This window comes from Perca fluviatilis, chromosome 1 (genome assembly GCF_010015445.1).
Source record: "Perca fluviatilis chromosome 1, GENO_Pfluv_1.0, whole genome shotgun sequence".
NCBI lineage: Eukaryota > Metazoa > Chordata > Actinopteri > Perciformes > Percidae > Perca > Perca fluviatilis.
Genome location: NC_053112.1, coordinates 25,744,969 through 25,766,923, shown reverse-complemented (window position 1 = coordinate 25,766,923; position 21,955 = coordinate 25,744,969). Strand labels below are relative to the sequence as shown.

Here is a 21,955-nt window from a genome sequence, read left to right as displayed (position 1 = left end):
CGCTGCAGGCAGAGACCAGCCCACTCAGATTTATGCAACTTTTTTGACAGGGCAGGTAGAAAGCTTTCATTCTCTCATTCTCTAACACGCACACAAACGCACACACGCACACACACAAACACACACACACACACACACACACACACACACACACACACACACACACACACACACACACACACACACACAAATACCCCGAAGAGTCTGAGCTGGCTTTAATCGCAGAGTGAAGCTCCCCACCTCCTCTCCTGTCTTCTTTTAACCCTAGACCCACATACCTCATTTCTATCTTTTTCATCCCATCTCCTCCATTCTCTCCATCAGCTTTCTACCCCTAGGCAATAGCTAAGAACACATTCTCATCTCGTAGCTTTACATCTCCCCCTACCACTCACTGAAGTGTCGCCTTTTCTCCCAGTTGCCTTATTGCTCCTCATCTCCCTGCCAAGCTCTTATAACCCCAACCCCTTTCCCCCCACCACCATCATCCTCTTTTTCTAAGCCATGCGTACTGACCAGGAATTTATTTTCCTCTTCCACTGATTTTATGTCTCTTCTTCTGCCCCTTTCTCTTCCTCTATCTTATCTTGATCTTCCAATGTATCTATTTTCCACCAACAATTCTAAAACAGATGGCTACACCATGCCTGGGGCAAAAACATTGGCTTTGGACTACAGCACTACCAGGGCCAGTCTTTCACACTCACACAAGATCTAATAAGCTGATATCCGGCGAGAAATGTGCTCTGATTTGCCAGTAGCAAAAATGCATAAACCATATTGCACAGTGAAGATATTCACACCTTAGGCTTATTCCTTGGTAGCATGCTTAATTTTGTCCAAACATAAAAAATGAAAAGTAAAGATTAAAGCGGACTGAGGAAGAAGGGGAAAGGAAAATGAAGAGGGTTGTTAAGAGCCATTTGTAAAATTTAAAGAAACTATTAAGTGTTATTAAAAAAAAGTTTGGAACCATTAAAGAAACGTTTTGAAAAGACGGATCCAGATGGAGAGCGATGAAAAGAGATGAACCCACTTAGGGAGAACAGAGAGATCAATCAGAGGGAAGACAGACGGAGGAGGATGTGGGTGTGTGTGAGTGTGTGTATGTGGTGGGAGAGGGGAGCAGACAGACATTAGGGATTGAGGGTTGGAAAGAGACACTTTTTAATTGGATGAGTTACAGAGCAATGAGTCCAGAAGCAGACAGTGCAGGCGACTCGTCTATGGAATATTCAATCATTCATAATGTTGTGCTTGAAAATAGAGTTCCACCTGTCATCTTAGTTTTGTAAGTTTCAAGCCTGTAAAATATTTTTTGAATTTTGTATATTCAGGTCTGCATGTGCTAGTGGACTTAATTTTTAAGTCTGAACATTAGGTTCCTGCTTGTATATAGTATGTGCTTGCAAATTTGTGCATTCAGTTCCATGGCTTCAGGCTTAATTTTTTTTCTAGTAAACAAGTAAAGTAAAACAAAAATCATGTGCAGGTGTCTGTCTGCATGTTCACAGACTTCTAACAGATTTGTTAGGTGTTGAGGTTTGCGTTTCTTTTTAAAGACAAGAGAATGCAGAGGAAATTTAGCAGTTTGCTTGGAGCTGCTAAACCGGCAATAGCTGTATTTAGCTACAAGATGCTGGGCAGATGTCTAACACTAATGCACCTTAAACATGTGATGTATAAACCATATGACAAGAGGCGTCAGTATGCCTGCTGTAAAATAAAGTGCTTGTTGGATTGTTTTTTTGTAACTTTTGAAACAGATGACTATCACTTTTTGTGTGTACAGCCTCATTAATGCCTTACAGGACAGACTGTCCAAAAGTGTGCACACTTATCTCCAGTAGGCGATTTGTTAATTTAACCAGGGGGACAGAACCGATGGAGCAAAAGTTGCAATTACAAATCCGTCTGCTACTTCAGCACCACGTACAGCGCCACATATTCATCCATACACAGCACAGTTAGGCTACTGATATTTCAGAGCCATGGTCGGGTCCATGGATTCTAACTTGGACAAACCTCAGTCACATAAAGAATCAATGAGTCAAGCAGACTAGACTACCATATTCTATTAAACAACCCCTCTGCCCCTGCACTCTCTCTCCTAATAGAGAATGAAGAGAGGGGATGGCAGGTTAACAAGGGGCATGCATTTTGCTCATTTTGCTAAGAAGCGGGGTGGCATCCCCCCTTATATTGCTTGCTGCTTATACTCATTTGTACGATTCATTACATAGATTTACAAAGAGAGATTTGGAGCCAGTCTGATACATCCATGTTTAAGTAATTTGGCCTTTAAAAGTTGTCTGAGATGTTGCATGGCCCAGTTCGCTTCAGTCATACAGAACCCTTTAGAGGTGGACCGAGCACTTTATTTTTTACTGATCGGCCTGTGAGATTGGGCTGGCTTCAAGCGGTGAATGCACAAATTCACAATGTTACAAACAGAAATAGTAATGCTAATACATAAAAACCACAAGCAAAGACTGAATATATATATATATATATATATATATATATATATATGTACACACAGTATATATACTTTTTTTGCAGCAACAAACTCAAATGTACAAGCATATAAAACTAAGTACAAAACTTTGTTTTCAGCCCTTCATTAACATAATAAAGCTAATAATATTATGTTAATCCACTAGATATAATACAAATCACTCACATACTGCCCTCAGCGTTGATATCGGCAAAATCCGCTACCAAGGTAAACCAAGGTAAACCAATTTAAATCACCAAACTTTAGTTCACTTCACTTCAGTTTTCAGATTCAATTTTAGTTGACTCGATCCGACTCGATTCCACAAAATTTAGTCCAATTCAGTTCAATTCAAAATCCATTTATGTCAATTTAATTCAAGCCGACTCAATACCACTTAATGCACTGAAGATTATTTTGTGTAGGTGGATAATACCAGTCACAGGGCTACTAAGCTGTCTCGTGTTGAGAAAGAGAGCTTTTGTTTAGCAATATTGGGTAAAATTGCTTAACCCACAGACAGCCATTAAGGTAATGCTGGAAGGCAGATGAGCTGAATGCAGAGCTGCTCAATACAGAGCAGAGTCTTCAAGAAGCAAATAAAAGGAAGCATCTCAGCAAGGGGCTTGCTATGTAGGTCTTTGTGTGTGTACCAGTGTGTGTGTGTCAGGGAGTTAAGAGAGATTGTGTTTGTAAGCCTCTACGGATGTGTGTGATTCTAGGAGACAGAGTGTGCCTGGGCTTGTGCATGTGATTCCATCCAGAGGGAATGGAAGAAGAAACTGATGTAAGAGCCGGAAAACTTTACTCTCCGCCTGTGTGTCATCATACTCTTATCAAAGTTTGTCTGCTTGCGGTGAAAAGTGTATATGCATAAGGATCTGGGAGGGAGTGTAATTATGTGCTATTATGTACACACAAGAGCGTGTTTTACTGGGCAAGTCTGTGTGTGTTAAAATCACTCGTCTGACAGTGTCTGCTGTGCGTGTGTCTTTGTCTCAGCTTGTCAGTGTGCTGGTATGTGTGTGTGTGTGTCGGAATGACATTCCGATGTTCCTGCCATTTCACAGAGAGCTTGAAACAAAAGCTGAAGGGAGTAGTTGTTAACAAAGTAACATTATCAGCTGAATAGCCTGCCTGTATTATCTTGTGTGGTAAACAGTCAAGACAGACAGGGGACTTCCAATCGCATTCCAGCTTTGGGTGACCTTGTGGTGTGAGGAAACAGACAATTTCTCACCCTCTGATTCTCCCCTCACTTTGTCTTTCTGTCTTTCTGTCTAAGCTCATAGACATAGACATTTTTTCTGACCTTTCCACTGACTCCGAAAACTAACCTCACCCCTCACCACTACATGCTTCCCCTTACCTCTTTCTTGATCTGCCAAAACCTTAAAAGTGAGGATGACCAAAATATAATATTTGAGGGAGGTCTCATCTTAATCCATCTGTAGACATTTGAACTTTTGCCTTGGGTACTCTGGCCATATAGTGAATGCATCATGTTAGCACAGCAACAGTAGCTGCAGTCCTTAATCACTTTCTCCACTCAGGTGCAGCACTTCTGTGCAATTGGAAAGATTTTGACAGGGCTCGCTGGCCCAAGATGAGATGTGACATTGAGTTAAGATGTTTTGACCAACTCTGGTGAGTTTGTTCATTTAGGCTAGTATGAATGCCTTTATTTGAACTCTAGTGTGGATCAAACAAGTGTGCAGCTATAAAGTGAACTCGAACCAAAATGGAACCGGTTCATTCACAGAATCTGTGGCTGAGGATATGCAACAGTAATATGAATATTAAAAAACTAAACTAAACAGATTTACAGGATTTGTTTGTCTGCTGATCCTAGCATGTGAAATGATCCGACATAGTTATCAAATATTATTTGGTACACAGAGGAACAAGAATACAGGTTCTTTTGGTTTAAGTTTAACACAAAAGGACTAGAACTGAAAGGCACCAATGTGTCTGAACCAATAGAACTGAACTGCACCTTCTAACACAGCATATTTGTAAGGTATCCTTATGATACTGATCAAGCAGAAAATCAATATTTACAGGTTAAGCATGTGTTCCACCTCCACAGCTGAGCGTTTTCCGTAATGTTTGAACCTTTCTTCATCTCCTCTCATCACCTATACCTCTCTCTCTTTCGCTGGCTCATGTTCCCTCTCTGATGCCCACTGCCTCCCCCCCCCCGCCCCTCCGTCCTTTGTCTCCAGGTCAGTAGATCAGTTTTCAGTCTGGCTCGTCGGGTGATCCCCGCTTTGGTTACCTCGTCCTTCTCACCTCTCGCTTACCCTCACCTCCTCACCTCCCCACCTACTTACCCCGTGAGCATATGGTCGGCTGTGCCACCTGAACTCACAGTGCCTTTTAATAAATACATCAGTGTGTTGGTATCATCATGACAGGGGTCACGGGTCGATTACAGTGTGTGCATGAGTAACCGAGAGAAGGAGGGAGGGGAGAGTGTGTGTGTGTTTCTGTTGTTGTTTCTCGTTGACAGTGCCTTCACCCCTATGACCCTGATGCACGCTGTATGTTATCACAGGAGGTGTATGTGTGAATGCTTTCATGTGGCGAGCCTGAATGCCTGGAGGGGTTAGTGTGAGTCTATGACAGACGCTCATCATATTTAATCCTGGAGGGATTTCGTTGAAATGAAAAGCTGCTTTTCAATTTTATAATCCAGTGGACCTAATCTCTCCGCCAGCGCCCGTCCATAAAGTCCAATTAGATGGACAAGACTGGCCAGATGAGTCCTATTCACCACAAAGTTATCTCCATAGCTTGTCTTTGCTGTGTCAAAACACTGTGGCACCTTGTGTCATGAGAGCTCAACGCTGACCTTCACAAAGCGTAAAACTGTGCAGTGCACAATGCACACACTGCGCTGTCAATGCACCGGTTTCTACTGCAGTCTTGGCCTTGTTAACGGGCATTGATTAGACTTTGGATGTGTATGTGTGTGTGTGTGTGTGTGTGTGTGTGTCTGTGTGTGTGTGTGCGTGCGTGCGTCTGGTTCGATTCAGCCTTTGTGGCACCGCTCTCACCCACCCACACACACACACGCTGGGTCCAGAGAGAGAAAGTGCTCACTACAGTAAAAGAAGAAGTCGCACTAGTGAAAACGCTGAGTCTATTCGTTCTCAGAGGTCAGTGTGGTGCATGGAAGACAGAGAGGTTGCAGTGGTTGGGTGTTTAGATTTATGGCTGCGCATATGGTAAAGAAAGGGGGAGAATGACAGTTAAGGAACAAAGGGTGAGAGTCAAAAGGAGAGGTAAAAAAGAAAAGGACAGTGCAAAGTGCTAATCGAGACACACTGCAATAAAAAGAGAAAGTAAAAGAAAAAAATCTGAGAAAACTGAAACAGAAATGCTGAGATCAAACAACCACTACGACCTTTGTTGTGGGTGATTGAGGACAACAGACGGCAAAAACTGTTTTGTGGTGGAGTGTGTTTGGTTTGGCGGTTAGAGGGTAGAACGAGGCCACTTTGCCCATATTGACTGCAGTGCCATGTGACTGCTGTGATCATTAATGTGTCCTGATGCCAACGGGTATCCTGATGACCCACATCTCAGCAGTCCACTCTCACTCTGGCTGCCACCCAAACCAGACCTCTCTCTCTCACTTACTCTCTCACTCTCTCCCTCACTCTCTCACTCTCCCTGCCTCTCGCCACTTGGAAGCACATGCTCCAACCTTCTCCTTTACACTTTCTCCATCAACATTAGGGCTGGGTATTGAACCTCAATACTTTTCTGGTACTGACCGAAAGTATCAAAAACCAAATGGTCAGGTGCCAAATGTTTGTAGACATTTTTTATCAAATATATACTGTTTTACAATTAAACATTAATACTTAAAATAGGAAAACACACACTCAGGGGCGTCGGACTGGGGGGAAAAAGGGGACTGAGTAACCAGGGCACTCAGGAGGAGGGCCCAAAAATATGCTAGAATGAATAGCTGTGGATGAGGGGAGGGGCCCACAGAAAATGACTTTCTACAGGGCCCAGAATTTTGTGCTACGCCCCTGGTCACACTGCCTTTCCTTTATTACTGCCCCTATCTCACTTGCACATATCTTTAAACCTCTTTTCCCGTTCAGATAGTGATGGTAATTCCGGCTGTTTTTAGTGTGTCAGATCTTTTGGCTTAGCTCATCAATAGGAGTGAACGGCTCCTCCTTTAGTACCGCTTCTGGCTGACCGGCTCAACAAACAAAAGTGTCACCATGATTGTCTCTTAATGTTATTCCCAAAGTGAGACATTTCTGAATGGTATTTACTGTAATACGTTGCAATACATTACAGGACTGAGTTGTTCTATCAAGTTGTTGCCTCTTGGATGCAATCTTGCTCTTCGTCCATTTTTTTTTTTCCTATTTTGAGCACCCAAGTTGGTGTGATGATGTGCTGACTTTAGATGAACAGTTGTTGGAGTTTTTACTGACCCAGTAAAGTAGCTTTCAAATTGTATCCCCCCTACCCTTCTCGTTTACTCCAGCTTCCACCCCTCCTAACCTCTTATAATTCCCTCCCACTCATGATCTAATGCTGTTGCAAATTCTGAGAGCGTTCAGTTGGCACATACTCACCACCTATTACTCCCTGAGTCTATCTTTCACTTGCATTCACATATAAAATGCATATGCCTTCCTGAAATAAGCAGTCCCTCAAGCGCAGTGACAGGCACCCACCAACACAAACCTGCTCATGTCGGCGAAATGTTCGAGTTAACAAATTTTGACACGTACATGAACACAGTCACGCACGAGCACACAAAGTCTTAGACACATGCACAGACCTACACACTCACAGAGCTGTGTATAAAACCAGTTTTTTAGGGGCTGGGGGGCACTCCCGCACAGCCAGAGGAGTTAATTACCACATAGGATCAATAATTCATTAGGCTGTCAGTTTATGTGTCTATGTGTCTCTGTATGTGTGCTGGCATGTTTTGCGTGCACGTAAGCATGAACACCAAACTCTCCCAGTAAGCATTTTCCCTTCCTGGGAACGGCAGATTAAGAGGATTGACTCCGTAATGGATTAACCTCTGGTGTGTGTGTGTGTGTGTGTGTGTGTGTGTGTGTGTGTGTGTGTGTGTGTGTGTGTGTGTGTGTGTGTATGTTGAGCAGGATCACCATGTATGAATTGATTAGCCTAAGAAGCTCCTCTACTTCCTTTTTAATGACCACATCAGCACTTTTTCACCACGGGGAGGATAAACATAGAGCTGTCTGTCAAGGAAATGAGACACCGCCCCTTTAAGAGGGGTTAGCTGTCACTCAAACATCACTCTTGGGAGCACTCGCCATGGACTAGGGAGACCCTGCTGTGTCAGTGTGTCTAAGATGATAGATGGTGCCTGTGTGTGCATTAGTGTGTGTGCGTGGGTGGAGGGGTGAGTGACCGTCTCTATGCAGTATTTATTTGTCAGCAGGACTTTAGCTTTTAACTGCAGCTTCTCGAGCAAACACCAAAGCCAGTGCATCCATTATCAGTGCAACTAATATTGTTTATGGAACAAAAATATATGCTAAATGGAAGAAAGATAACAGCTTGACAAGGGAAACTGAAACATGAAATGACCAATTACCCTGTTGGAAGCAACTAGTCGCCCACTCCCTTTGTGTCCTTACTTCAACTGAACTCCTCAGGGGTTTATATACAGGGTAGGCTAAGCATGTGTTACACACACATGCACACGCAGTCATGCATGTACACACAAATGCTTATTCAGATATTGTTCGGCTAGCGTAGGGGGTTGACTCATGTCCCCTGCATTAGATCTAGCTAAACAGAGGGCTGATGTTTGACATGGAGCACGCTCTGACAGCAGCGTACCGTCACACTGCTCACAGGCTTAGCATGCTGACACAGACACACAAGCGTGTGTGCGTGCACACTGTCAGCTATTTTGTGGAGATGAAATGGTGTTTAGACGTTAGCGACAGGGTGTGCAGTAGGGTATGTCAGCAGATGTGTGAATAATAAGAAATGAAGCTGGGGAGGAGGAGGAGGAGGAGGAGGAGACAGATATCAGGAGTCAGAGAGTGGACAAAGCATCTCAGTGCATCCCAGAGCAAGCAAAAGATAGGACTCATAGAGACTGAGTCATCCTAGTCCCTTCCCAGAGCTCCTACCTGTTTGCTGTACTTGCTCCCAGTCTGGCAGCCATACTCTGAGCACTGGTCTGATCCCAGGGACATGGCATCTGCATTGCCACTGCCCCCGCTACTGCTGCTGCTGGAGCCGGCACTCCCCACACAACCCCCACTGCCCACGAAGGTGTTGGAGGGAGGCAGGTCCTGGACCGCCTGGTGCTTCTTTCCTTCAGCTGGGGGGGAGTGGGGCTGCAGATTCACTGCGGGGAGAGGTGAGCTGGATTTGTAGTGCCTGGCCAGGTCTGGGCTTGACTGATGTCTCCTGCCGCCGCCCATCCGTGGGCTGCCGGGGTCACCGTCCATAGCACAGTAGCGGGCTGCCAGGCGCTCACTAGCACTGCTCAAATCCTCCTCATCGTCGTCATTGGCATGGCGACGCAGCCCGTTGACTGTGACGATACCGCTGTAGAGTGATCTGTCTGCCTTCCCTCCTCCTGCAGCTGCACCAATGCCACTTCCATTGCGTTTGTCCCGTCGCGGTTTGCGTCCACGGTCTGATCCTCTGCTGCAGCCAGCCTGTGGTTGGGCACCTGGAGGACTGAAGAAGTCCTCCTCTGGCTCCTTCTTTCCGGCCTCGTAGCCATTCTTGCCCTGAGCACCGCACTGCCGAGCTGTGACTACAAGGAGGATAACGAGGATGACCGCCGCAGCTCCCGCCAGGACACCGATAGCTACGCTGAGGCGCTGTTTCCCTAATGCACGCTCGCTGTCTGGGTCCCCTGCAATGTCCAGTGACAGTGGAGCCATCAGACTTCGGGCCACCTGAGGTGAGAGGTAGAGAAGAGAGGAACAAGAGAGAGAGAAGATGCAGTGTAAAAGAGGAAAAGCAAGAAAAGGAGACAGACCATCAAGTCCAAAACTGCGACTGTAAAAGATGACACAGTGGGTGTGAGCCATAGAGAAACATCAAACAGCATCTTCCACTTAATTAAACTCATCACCGTGTTTTAGTGGGGGAGCTTCTCTATTATTCCCAGGCACATAGAATGTCACTAAATATATAATTGCTCTTGCTTCGCAGTTGCAGCATTTCAAGTTCTGCTTGTAATTCTCCATTTGTGATCTCACATCATCTGTACTAGTACAGGAAATGCCTGGGATTATGCTGTTTAAAACTGATTAATGGTATAAAAGGAAACTTTAGGCCAGGGACAGTTAGAAGAGGAAAAGTAGCAGAAACAGTCAATAAATGTGTAAATAAAGGCAGCAGACATGTTATGACTATATCCCCAGAACACAAAACCATCTACTGTCTCATCAATGAACAATGTCCCTTTTGTAAATGATAGCGTAGGCGTGGATTTGTTAAGGATTTGCTATCACAATTTCTTGCACTGAGAACTGGATGGTTTGACAGATAGAAGGCTACTGTGTGCTCTTGAGGTTGTTCGGTTAAGCTAATAGTTTTAATTGATGAGAGGCAAATCCATGATTGTCCATTTTTAACTATATATGTCATACTTATTTAAATATTTTGCACACGCACACACACACACACACACACACACACACACACACACACACACACACACACACACACACAAAAACACTAATGTACACTAATAAACGGATCATTACAAGAAAATGGGTTATGCTGAAACCCAAACATAATCATTACTGGTTATGGAGCCTTGCTCTACAGGAGACAATGAGGCTGTGGAGTTCTGGTCTGCAGAGCCCTGCTGGTAATATGGGACAGGGTCATGAATCTGAATATTTCTAATCAATACATAGCTACTATGTTGGGAGGATCATTATGCAGAGACCAGACAAAATACAGAAACACACACACACACACACACACACACACACACACACACACACACACACACACACACACTGAAATGTATGCATGCACCTCCACGAGCCAACACAGTGTGTAAGTTGTCCGTTAGTTATACAACTCATTCTCCAGCCCTGACACCTCGTCTGGGAGCTCATACGACAATTCCTTTGGCCTGTCAGGGCTGTAAATTATATACTCATCTAATCCCTTCTGCTTTAAGAGCGGTGGGTAATAAGACTTGCATGAACGGGATAGAGACAGAGAGTGAAGGTGGGAGAGAAGATATATTTGAGCCCCTACGGTTTGCAATAACCAAATAAAATAACTACAGTATAACCTGGAGTAATAACTCCAGAGATTGCAGCTCACACAACTGCACTGTGTAACTTGATTATTACATTATCCAAGGCATATTATTAGGCTTACTCATAGAGTCACATTATGCACTCTCACTTCTCATTACCCCCAAGCTAAGAATGGGGCTGTGTTATATTTCATTGTTTCATCAACATCTATCTCTGGTTAAGTTTCATTGTTTTTGAGCGAGTTGTGTTGGTTGGTTCTATTCCATTATTCTGCTTCCAATGCAGAGGGCCTCTCTGCGCCAGGTTCCACTCTCCCCTCAGCCCCATTGTTCTTTTGCCTGCAGTATTCCTTTCCATTCTCATTCTGCTGGGCATCTCTCTGGCTTAGCGCATCCCTGAACTGTCTGTCGTTTTGTGTGTGCAAAACACAGAGAGAAAATAGTGCTGCAGTGCCATTATGTGTATATACTATGTGACAAAACAGCCACGTTTGTTTGTTTGTTGGGAGTGTGCGTGCAGGCATATTTGACAGACAGAAGCATTAGAAAGTGCAAGTTGTATGGTTGTAAGTCAAGTCACATACTGAGTGCAAGCTTTGTATAGCTGTCAAAGTGCAGGTGTTTATAGTGTATGCATGTATAGGCACACAAAAGACAGTTAAGTGATCAGCAGGATAAGGACAGCAGCCAACTTCACGCCGTGTTTGAGTCCCTCGTTCTGACGCATACAAACTCCCAGTGGAATCTTCCATTCTGCTGCATGAGCTTTGTTCCGACTAACACCAACATTTATCTGCTCCACTCTCCAAGGATATTGTTATCTTCATGTCACTGCAGATGCTGATTTTGCGACCAAGACAAGGAGTTCTCCACTGACCACACTATTGACTAAGTGCCTGATCTTAGTTGTTGCTCAATGCATTCACAGTTCAGCATAAGAACAGAGAACTGCAGTTTGGTTATTGTTAGCTATGATTCCTATTTCTAGAAAGCTGACTGTACATATTTAAAAACATGTAAGAATTCCACATCTCAAGAAAAAAAAAAAATCTTGATCTGAGATGAAACACAAACTGTGAAAATGTGAAAATATCATCACTAAGAGCCTTAATCAGATTCACAACACGCAACACAACACAACACAGCACGTCTGATGTACAAAGCATCTTAAAGTTTCCCAGATGACAACCATTTCTAAAATATCACAATTCCTTCTTCCTCTAGCTCAAACTCTGCAGTATCATATTGTAGCTAATTACCCAACATGTGGTTCACCCAGTACTGTTGGATAGAAAAGACTGGAGTCATTTTCTGCCGCGGTGCTGCAGCAGTAGCAGGCGTTTTCCTTCCCTAATTACATCTGGCATCTATCCACCACTCAGTTTGACTTCATTATGAGATGGAGGTATTCTCTCGTCAATGACTTCTACTCAATTACTCCACCAAGTTCTTCCCTACAATCAAACTAAACTATGCATATTGTAATCAAAGACAGCTTTTATACTGGCTTGGACATATTACACGCTATTGTTCGATTCAATGGCCCCAGTCATTTGGGCACATTGCAGTTAATTCCACCTGTCAACACCATTGTTCCACTGCTGACCACATGTTCTGTTCTAATCCTCAGCCCGCTGATTGTTCAATTTGTACTTTTTATTCTACTCTTAAGTGACAGCGCACCATTCATGAGGTGTTCTACATAGTGGCTAGTGCTCAAATACTACACCTTCTATCTGTGCTCAATTGTTTGTCTGAAAAAAAACAGTGCAATGAAACACAAAATCTATTGGATGCCAAGTTGTCCCCACATGATGTAAGTCAAAACTATCAAGCTATGATTATACAGGATGTATTTTTTTCCTGCCAAAACACAAGATTAAGCTTTGAGTGTCATTCAAAACAAGTATACTGAGAACTTAAGGGGCAGACAGAGCACAGTGCTATTGCAGTTGCTATGCTACTGTCTGGAGTAGCTATACAGTAACACCATTATAATTTTAGAAATCAGCTAAAGTTTACATCACGCACTTGGAAGTCATTTCCAATCCCCCAGGGACTTCTATTTTCTTTTAAACAAGTTGAAACAATCAGGGTGGCACCACACAATTACAACATGCACAGTTTGCAGTAGAGAAGAACTTGCTGCAAACATCTGCACTGTAAGGTGTGTCCTCGGAGATAACAATCTTTGGTTGAATTTTTTACACACAGGTTAGACAGAGTGCGATAAATACTTTTTTTTAATAATGTTTTGACACAAAAGGGGCATACGAAGGTGTTTAAAGATGGCACCGTATTTTGGGGTACGAACGAAATCGGTGTTTGACACATTTCTGCCTCCTGTCTGTCTGACTGTTTTTTTCCTCTCAAAAGTCTCAGAGCTAATTTAGGTTCACACTGTTTACGTCATGATACATGCACAGACTTGACAGTTGAAGACCTTTTCCTTAGAGAAAATATGATAATGTGTTCTAAACCAAGTTTCAAGTGAGGGTTAAAACAACAAGCTGTCTCAAAACAAACACTGCAATAACAAGGCCACTGTGGCGGATTAATTATTAGTCAATACAAATGACTTTGCCCACACCAGAGACCAAGTTTTATTAATTATTACCTGCCAGCATTTATAGCTTTGTTGAACATTTTTTAAAGCATAATGGGAAGTTCGTTTGATTAATACAATGAGGGCAGGGAAGAGAGATTTCCGCCAGCATAAGGTATATGCTAAATTAGAACTATTAGCATTAGAAATGCTATTTCCGGTATCTCAAATGTCTTTAAGTCAAGTCAATTACCTCTTCACCTCAGTGAGGTTCTTTAAAGCCAACTATAACATATACCACACACATTTATTCAATACTATGCAGATGGTATTTCACATTCCCTTTATTCCCCCTGTAAACATTATTAATTTAGAGTTAATAGTAGTTTTCAGTTTCTTTGCTCTAACTTTGACCAATTCTTTTCTGCTCAGAATGTGATGCATGACACAATGAAAACTTCCAAACCTCATCAATATACACTACTAAAGTGCAACTTTTCAAATAAACATTGTTCAACCGACTCTTTAGGCCAAAAGTGGGACAGGACTATTTCTCTCTTCTCTACCTCTCTAACACACTCACCCTAATGCTCTCTCTCTCTTTCGTGCTCTCTCTTACACACACACACACACACACACACACACACACACACACACACACACACACACACACACACACACACACACACACACACAACACACACACACACACACCTAATGCTCTCAGCTCTGAGTTCAATGTACCATAAAAGAAGAACTACTTCAGTAATAACAGTTATTTTAACCACATAGTCATTATAAGAATGCATTCTGGACAAAGAGCATTCAAACTACAAAGAAGCAGGCATTGCCAATGGCCTTCAGAAGAAAAACAGGCTTTTTTATCTGGGACACATACAGACACAATTATTTCCTCAAAAATGGGCAGAAAATTGCAACACCATGCACACTGCAGAAATTGTGCATTTATCTCATTCTATCAAGAAAATAATCTTCTTACCAGTTTAGTTTAAACAGCCACAATCAGTTGTCATTACCACCCTCCTCCATTGTAATGTGCTATCAGAGTGGCCATTATTTGAATGGATCAAAGGACAATATCATCACTGTCATTATGGGTTATCATTACCAACTCTGTGGAACAATAGAGGAACTGCACACACCTAAATAGCACAGTGGGTTTTTATTACCTTTTCTACTTAAGATTTCTTCCATTCAAGTTACGTGTATTTTATATACTGAAGAATATATCTTTATACATAAAGATTACCTGTGCATCCACTAGGGTGGCGTTGGCCAAGCTCTCGTTGATGAAGACATGAACCAGGGCGGTAGCACAGAGAGAGGGGGCCCCACTATCATTGACCCGGACCACCAGGCGATGCAGACCTCTGTGGCGCCGCTCCAGAGGTTCTGCCAGGGTGATTACTCCATTGGTGTGGCCAATTTCAAACAGCCTGAAGGGATTTCCCCCCACTAGAGCATAGTGAAGGTCTGCATTTGGGCCAGTGTCTGAGTCTAAGGCTGTTACAGTCCTGACGATTGTGCGGGCACTGCTGGCAGGTGGAAGGAGGGTGTAGGACTCATTGGTTGGAGAGGTGATTGAGGGGGCGTTGTCATTTTCATCCGTCACAATGAGCGAGATGGTGGCGGTGGCAGTTTTGCGGGGCTCCCCTCCATCCACAGCCCGGACACGGAAGGCGTAGGTGGAAAGCTTTTCACGGTCAAACGATGCAGAAGAGAAGATAGTCCCCGTGTTGTTCTCGATGGAAAACATCTCTTCTCGCTCTTTCTCTGCATCTTCTCCTTCCACCTTCTCTACCGTCTTCTTCTCATCAACTCCATCCATCTCTACAAACAGACTAAGTTCTGCGTTCTCGCCTTCGTCAGCATCAGTCACGGTGACCATACCAACTGGGCTGTTAGCAAGCAGGTTCTCTTTCACGTAGAATGTAAAGATTTCCTGAACAAACTTTGGCGCGTTGTCATTGCGGTCGGTCACCTGGACGACAACAGTGGCAGAGCCTTGCAGAGAAGGTGTACCCTTGTCCTTGGCAATGACTCGGAGTTCATACCTCTCTCGCTGCTCACGGTCCAGAACCCCAGTCGCACGGATGTCTCCATTATCGGCATCTATGTAAAATGGCCCGTTACCAGCAGGGTCCAAGGAGTATGCAATCTCTGCATTCTTGCCGCTGTCTGCATCTGTGGCTACCACAGTGACTACCCTTTCACCAGGTGTATTGTTTTCAGCAAAGTGGACCTCCACAACGCTCTGGGCAAAGGTTGGGGCATGGTCATTGATATCTACCACTCGTACCATTAGTGAGCTGTTGCTGGACAGACTGGGGCTGCCAGAATCTACTGCCACAATGGTAACACTGTACTCTTTGGTGGCCTCGTAGTCCAGCAAGGCGGAAGTATGTAAGAAGTATTTTTTCTTATTCCTGTGAAAAATAATTGAAAAATAAATTTCATGAATGTGGTTGCTACCCTAGATGAAGATAATACAGATCTTGTCTGTAAAATAATCAAACAAAATACTACTGCTGCTCCCTTTTAGTCAATTAGCAGACTCATCAGCCACCAGGGTGTTGATAGTCACTCTATTGGTCTATGTATATTCTAATACAGTATATGCTATCCTAAAATGCATTGTGTTATCTGTTGATTACAATGATTTGAAACAAAGACAAGCCAAAAAATCTGTCATTTGAATAGCTGGCACCAGAGTATTACTGGAATATTTGCTTGAACAATTACACTTACACTAATTACACTTAAACATTTCAGCTCAAATATGCTTTGGTCTCTAATACACAATTCATTTTAAGAGATCTTCCTGCATGACTGCAGTCATCTGCAGAGAGACAATAATACTGGAGAAACTGTGACAGATTTTTTAATGAAAACCAACTTATCAATTCGCTGAAGACCTTTATGATTATTACCTTGACTCAAGATTGCTTTAGTCAAGGACAGCCCTACAGTAAATACAACAAATACCCTTAATGCACAGGTGTCATAAGCAGTAGCAGTGATATCCTAAAATGGCCATCTCTTGTTCCCTCCATCCATTCAATAGCTTTAGGAAATATCTTTCCATTGACTGAGGAGCACTGACATTTACAGCCTGCACCGTAGGATTATTCCTGAAAGTCTAAAACCCTTGACATTAATTAATATTTTTGCTCAAAGTTTATAGATTGTATGACATTCTAACTACTCTGTAGGCTTAGTGAATGAGTGGCACCACTTGAACCAAGCTTAAATGAAATCTGCATAAAACAACACTTCACTCATCTCTGTATTCTCTGTGGAAAACAGAACTTGTAGTAATTCCTCCTGGAGCAGTAGTGTGGGTGAGACTTATAGCAACTGCATGGTGAATGTGTAATTGTCAAGGTTAGAAAACAAGTGGGATAAAAACAATACCAGCTCCTGGTAAAAAAGTTTGTAATAAAAAGTTATGTTTAAATTTGTCAACACTTTATAGAAATGTATACACATACCTGGGAATTACCTAGAAATGAGTCAGGAACTATCTTAAAACCAATGTAGTCCAAACCAAGTCCTGAAAAATCTCTGAATTAAGGACTGTAAAGTAGGCATTAGGAACAGATTGCTAAATGGCATCTTAATGCACCATTGGCTAATCATTATGGCCATTTTCTTAATGAATAATCAGTTTTAAATTAATTCTTCCTGGTATGTGGGAATGAGGTGCTTACTGGCACATATCCAAATGTTATTTGCTTATTATGTACATAGTAGTTTTTGCCCCACACTCCACCTCAGGGGCAAGGTGGTGCATTATACTGAGCTATTATTAAAAATGCATCATTACTTCATAATTACCTTAACATTACTTACCATTTTTGTGTGCTTCCTCAAGAAAAGTAGTGCATCATCCTATCCAAAATTACAGGGACTGATGATTAGATACTGGTTCATTACTACAGTCCCAAGCTGCAGTCTGTTTCAAGTAACTTATTATATAGTCCTTTATTCAGAGTAATTCAGGAACAACTTATCAATAACCATTTAGTTCCTTCCTTTGTAATGGATTTCTGTAACTAACTGTGATGGGTTACCTTAAGTTTGGCTTACCTGTCAAAGGCTTCATCTGCAGGTAAGGGTGGGAGAACAGTTTCACCAGCTGGCTTCAATGTGAATGGGACGTCTCCTACAACTGTGCACGTCACAGCCCCATTCTCTCCCTGGTCTCGGTCTGACACCTGTACCAGAGCTACTGGTGTGTCCACCAGAACGTTCTCTGGTACTAATGCTGCTCCATCTCGAACGGGGATCCGCCCAATCTTTCGGATTTCTACGACTGGGACGTTGTCATTTTCATCCCGGACAGCCAAAATCACAGTGGTGCGGTCAGTGCGGGGTGGCTGACCCCGGTCTCTGGCTGTTACTGTGAACCTCAGTTGCGCCACATCTTCCCTGTCAATCCTGTGAAGGACGCTCAGCCATCCAGTTGCCTCGTCCAGCCGCAGAAGTCGCCTGACGGACTCTGTGGCTGCTCCAAAGACATACTCCACCTGCCCGTTGACTCCAATGTCGCGGTCTGAAGCTCTGACCTGGAGGACAGGTGTACCTGGAGGAGCATTTTCTGCCATTTCTGCCTCATATGTAGACCTCTCAAACTGTGGGCTGTTGTCATTCACATCAGTTATGGAAACGCGAAGCAGGGCTTGGGAGGAACGTGGTGGGTTCCCCCCATCTCGAACCCTGAGGACGAGCTCATATGAATCTTTTTGCTCACGATCCAATGTGCCTTTCACAATGAGCTGTGGTTGTTTTTCACCATCTGGTATATCTGCAACTTGTAGTTCGAACACAGTGCTCCTGGGTCCTCCAATATCTCCACTTCTACCCCTCCGGTCCCCAAGTCCATCCACTCTAGCAATGGGGTTGCCTCCTGCTGTGCGTCTTGTTGAACCTGACCCGGCGGCACCATCTTGGATCAGCTCATAGCGGTCAATGCCATTTCGCCCAAAATCCCTGTCTGTTGCTGTGGGCAGCAGGTAAAGGGTTCCTATTGGGCGATTCTCCTCAACTGAGAGCTGGAGCACAGGTGAGGGGAAGGAAGGTGTGTTGTCATTGATATCTGTTATGACCACACGGCCTTCAAACAGGTCTACCCAGCTCTGCAGTGGTCCAATCACCGACACCTCAAAGTCCAAGAAACACTCATTTTCATCAAATATCATCTGGCACTGTGGGAGCTTCTCTCTGTCGATGCGCCTTGGGCCTGTTGTCAGCTCACCTGTCACATTGTCAATCTTGAAGAACTCGGAGCCGCTCTCCAGGGCGAAGGTGACATCCCCGCTGCCTGTACCTGCCGTGAGTCCCAGGTCGGCGGCCACGTTGCCAATCTTGACGTCAGGTGGGCCCTCCTCCGCCACCCGGTACCGGAGAGCTGAGTCGGCACCCGGTAGCTGAGTCAGCAGCTGCAGCACTAAGACCACGAGGCTGAGAGCCTGCGCCGCGGAGGAGTGCACTGCACCAAGCCTCTGCATGGCTCCTTCTTCCTCTCGCCTCTCTCCTTCCCGCTGTCTGCTTCTGAGCTGTGGCTTGTCTCTTCTTTATTGGTGTTTTGTGGTCTGGTGTAACTCACAGCGTGGGCGTTTGATGTATCCTTTCTTACTTTCTCCCTATCGCTCTCTGCGGACTGCCGCCTGAGGTCCAGGGAAAAGCTTCCACACTCTCACCGTAGTTCACTTCAGCGGTGCAGGCTTTCTTTATTCTTCTATAGTAGGCTACTGAACAGTGCTTTTTTAACTTCTATAATAACAATTTCGTTGTCTTGCTGGGCTGTTGACGCCATAAAAGATATCAAAAATCCATCCTGCTGCGAAAAAACAAACAACTCATTCATCAGCCTTTGATTAATCCTCTTTCACTCTTTCTTTCTCGTAAACCGGAGGGCTATCCCGCTGTCACACGAGGACGCGTATCAGTTCATATTGTCATTTGTAAGTTGTTTTTATTCCAGTCACATTTGGGACAGCAGCTTTTCTCGCGTTTTTCACAGTTAGAAACTGCAATGCAGCAACCACACAAAAGGAAGAAAATAAAAACACTGCTCAGCTCTCCGGACGCCGAGTGAAAATTAACTCAACATCCCCAGAAGAGGAATGAAAATCAGTTTGAAAAAAAGTGGGTTTGGGGTGCTGCAACTGGATCTTTTCTTACCTTTAGATCCAGCTGCGTTGTCCTCTTTTTCCCGCAGTGGAGCAACGTGCCAAGCCGTCGGATTCCTTCACGCAAGTTATGAAAGCTAGTTTCTCAGAATATTTTTCTTCTTCTTATAAAACAGAAAATTAGAGCCTCTCCTGATGGGCTAAAATTGAGATTCCAATATCATCATCAACTCAGCGTATGTAGCCTGTGAACGGGATGGATGTCTCGGGGATGGACCGAGTGTAGATGCGTCTTTTTCCAAGAGTCCCGCATTCTGTCTCTCTCTCTCTCTCTCTCTCTCTCTCTCTCGCTCTCTCTCTCTCTCTCTCTCTCTCCTCCACATGCGCCTCCTCCTCCTACTCCTCTGGCTTTTTTCCTCTCACCTGCACTGCTTGGGACTGCTGCTGCTGCCGGTCTCAAGTGATGCTGCAGTGTCTCTCTCTCTCTCTCTCTCTCTCTCTCTCTCTCCTCGCTACTGCAACATTTCCCCCGGCCGCGTAACTCGATCGCTGAGCTGTAACGGGAGAGGCAGCAGAGGCGGTGTTGGGTCGCCGTGTGTGTGTATGACGGTTACTGGGGACAGACCTCACCTCCCCCTGTCATATAGGAAGATTAAATGGCTTGGTGTCCCGGCTGCTGACAGCTCCTGGTGGGAAAATATCTTTATTCACACATTCATACAAAGGACAAAGAAAGACGGGAAGAAAAGAGAGTGATCTAGCTTTAATACAAGTCAGCTTAGTGTTCAGTCATTTTTCTGCTGGTGCAGCTATTTTGCCGGGGCAAGTGTAGAGGGCTTCATTCATTCTTTTCTGACTGAGACATAAATTGTCACATAGTACTCTCTTACGTAGATGGAAAATTGCTATGATGTTCACGGCACACAGTAATTTATACTAAAGGCTAGTGGTACACAAAGTGCACTGTCTAATGGCCAGCCTAATGGTAGCCTACAAATACTCATATTGCAAGGCAAATAAATAAATAATAATAATATTTATATTATAGGCATCTATATAATAATAATCATATATATATATAAACAATATACTATTGTATTATATAAATAATATATAAGAGAGGCTATACACACACACGCTTTCTTTGTTGGCAGTATCCTACAGCTCACACCCACACACACACACACACACACACACACACACACACACACACACACACACACATGCACACACTGCTGTGAGAATGTCTCTCGGCGGACCGACCTGCTCGGTGAGGAGCGCAATGCAGCATTGGTCTGTGCGATGCTATTGAACACTACCGGGGCATCCACGCTGCCGCTCTGTTAAACCTCCTCTGCATTTCGGATTTCCTAGCCTAACTGTGCCGCCCGGCCTGGCTAGAAAGTAGGGATTTCCCCCAACATAATGTTATTGACCGAGAAAAAAAAAAAAAAAAGAGAGAGACACACACACACACACACACACACACACACACACACACACACACACACAGAGACAGAGAGAGACAGACAGAGAGAGAGATCTGTGAACCAGCTATTAGTGAATAGTTCATAGCTGGTAGAGAGTAAACAAAGACTGACAAACTGCAGTTTCTCTCTCTCTCTCTCTCTCTCTCTCTCTCTCTCTATATCTCTCTTCCTCTCCACATGACTTTCCCTCATGTTTCTCTTTCTTTTTCATCTTCAGGAGGAACCAGGAGGTGTGTGTGTGTGTGTGTATGTGTGTGCGCGCGTGTGTGTGCGCGCGTGTGTGTGTGTGCAGGGGCGATTCTAGGATCAGACCTTTATTGGGGCTCAGCCCCTAATGAGAATGTGACACGATTATAGTGCATGCAAAGTGTTAACCCTCCCCCCCCTGCTAAATCGGTAAATTCATTAGCCGATAATCTCTGAACTAGCTACTGAACAACAACATCAGCTAACATTTTTTGACACTATTAACACTATGATGGAACTAAACCTGACACTTTATAAGTCATAGTAATAACCAGTGTTGGTCATCTTACTTCCAAAAAGTAATTGAGTTAGTAACTCAGTTACCACATTGTAAAAGTAATTAGTTACTCAGCAAAGTAACTGTGACGTTATTTTTTATGTTCTATAACGCTATTACGTTCTATAACATCTTTAACGTCAAAGATGTTTATATTAACTGATTGAAGAATAAAAACACTATATACAGTATCACCTGGTGCTGACCCAAAAAAATCGAGCGTTGCTTGTTTTAACAGAGTGGCTCTGTCGCCTTCGCTGGAGCTCACGCTAGCTGCATTTGGGCTTGGGGTAGCAGCAGCAACAAGTGTCGTGTTAGCATGTGTTGGTGTGAGGGGCTTCATAAGATTTGTGTTGCTTGAGGCAGACATGGACAAAGTCTTTTTTCCTGGGCATTGTGTGCATGTTACATAAACATTCTTGCCTTTAATTTCAATGAGGGAGAAGTAGTGCCGGTACTTCCAGTTCAAGAAC

General features: G+C 43.8%; 1 protein-coding gene across 1 annotated transcript in view; it reads right to left on the bottom strand.

Annotated features, from left to right (window-relative positions):
* pcdh7a (protocadherin 7a) overlaps window positions 1-20,788 on the bottom strand; it is a 42,137-nt gene extending 21,349 nt beyond the window's left edge. Inside the window, exons 1-4 of the mRNA XM_039802129.1 lie at window positions 20,733-20,788; window positions 17,425-20,155; window positions 14,585-15,761; window positions 8,659-9,441 (exon numbers count right to left, since the gene is read on the bottom strand). Coding sequence (XP_039658063.1) covers window positions 8,659-9,441; window positions 14,585-15,761; window positions 17,425-18,845 — 3,381 coding nt within the window. The 5' untranslated portion in view covers window positions 18,846-20,155; window positions 20,733-20,788. The remainder of the gene's footprint in view (window positions 1-8,658; window positions 9,442-14,584; window positions 15,762-17,424; window positions 20,156-20,732) is intronic.
* Window positions 20,789-21,955: the final 1,167 nt, after the last annotated feature.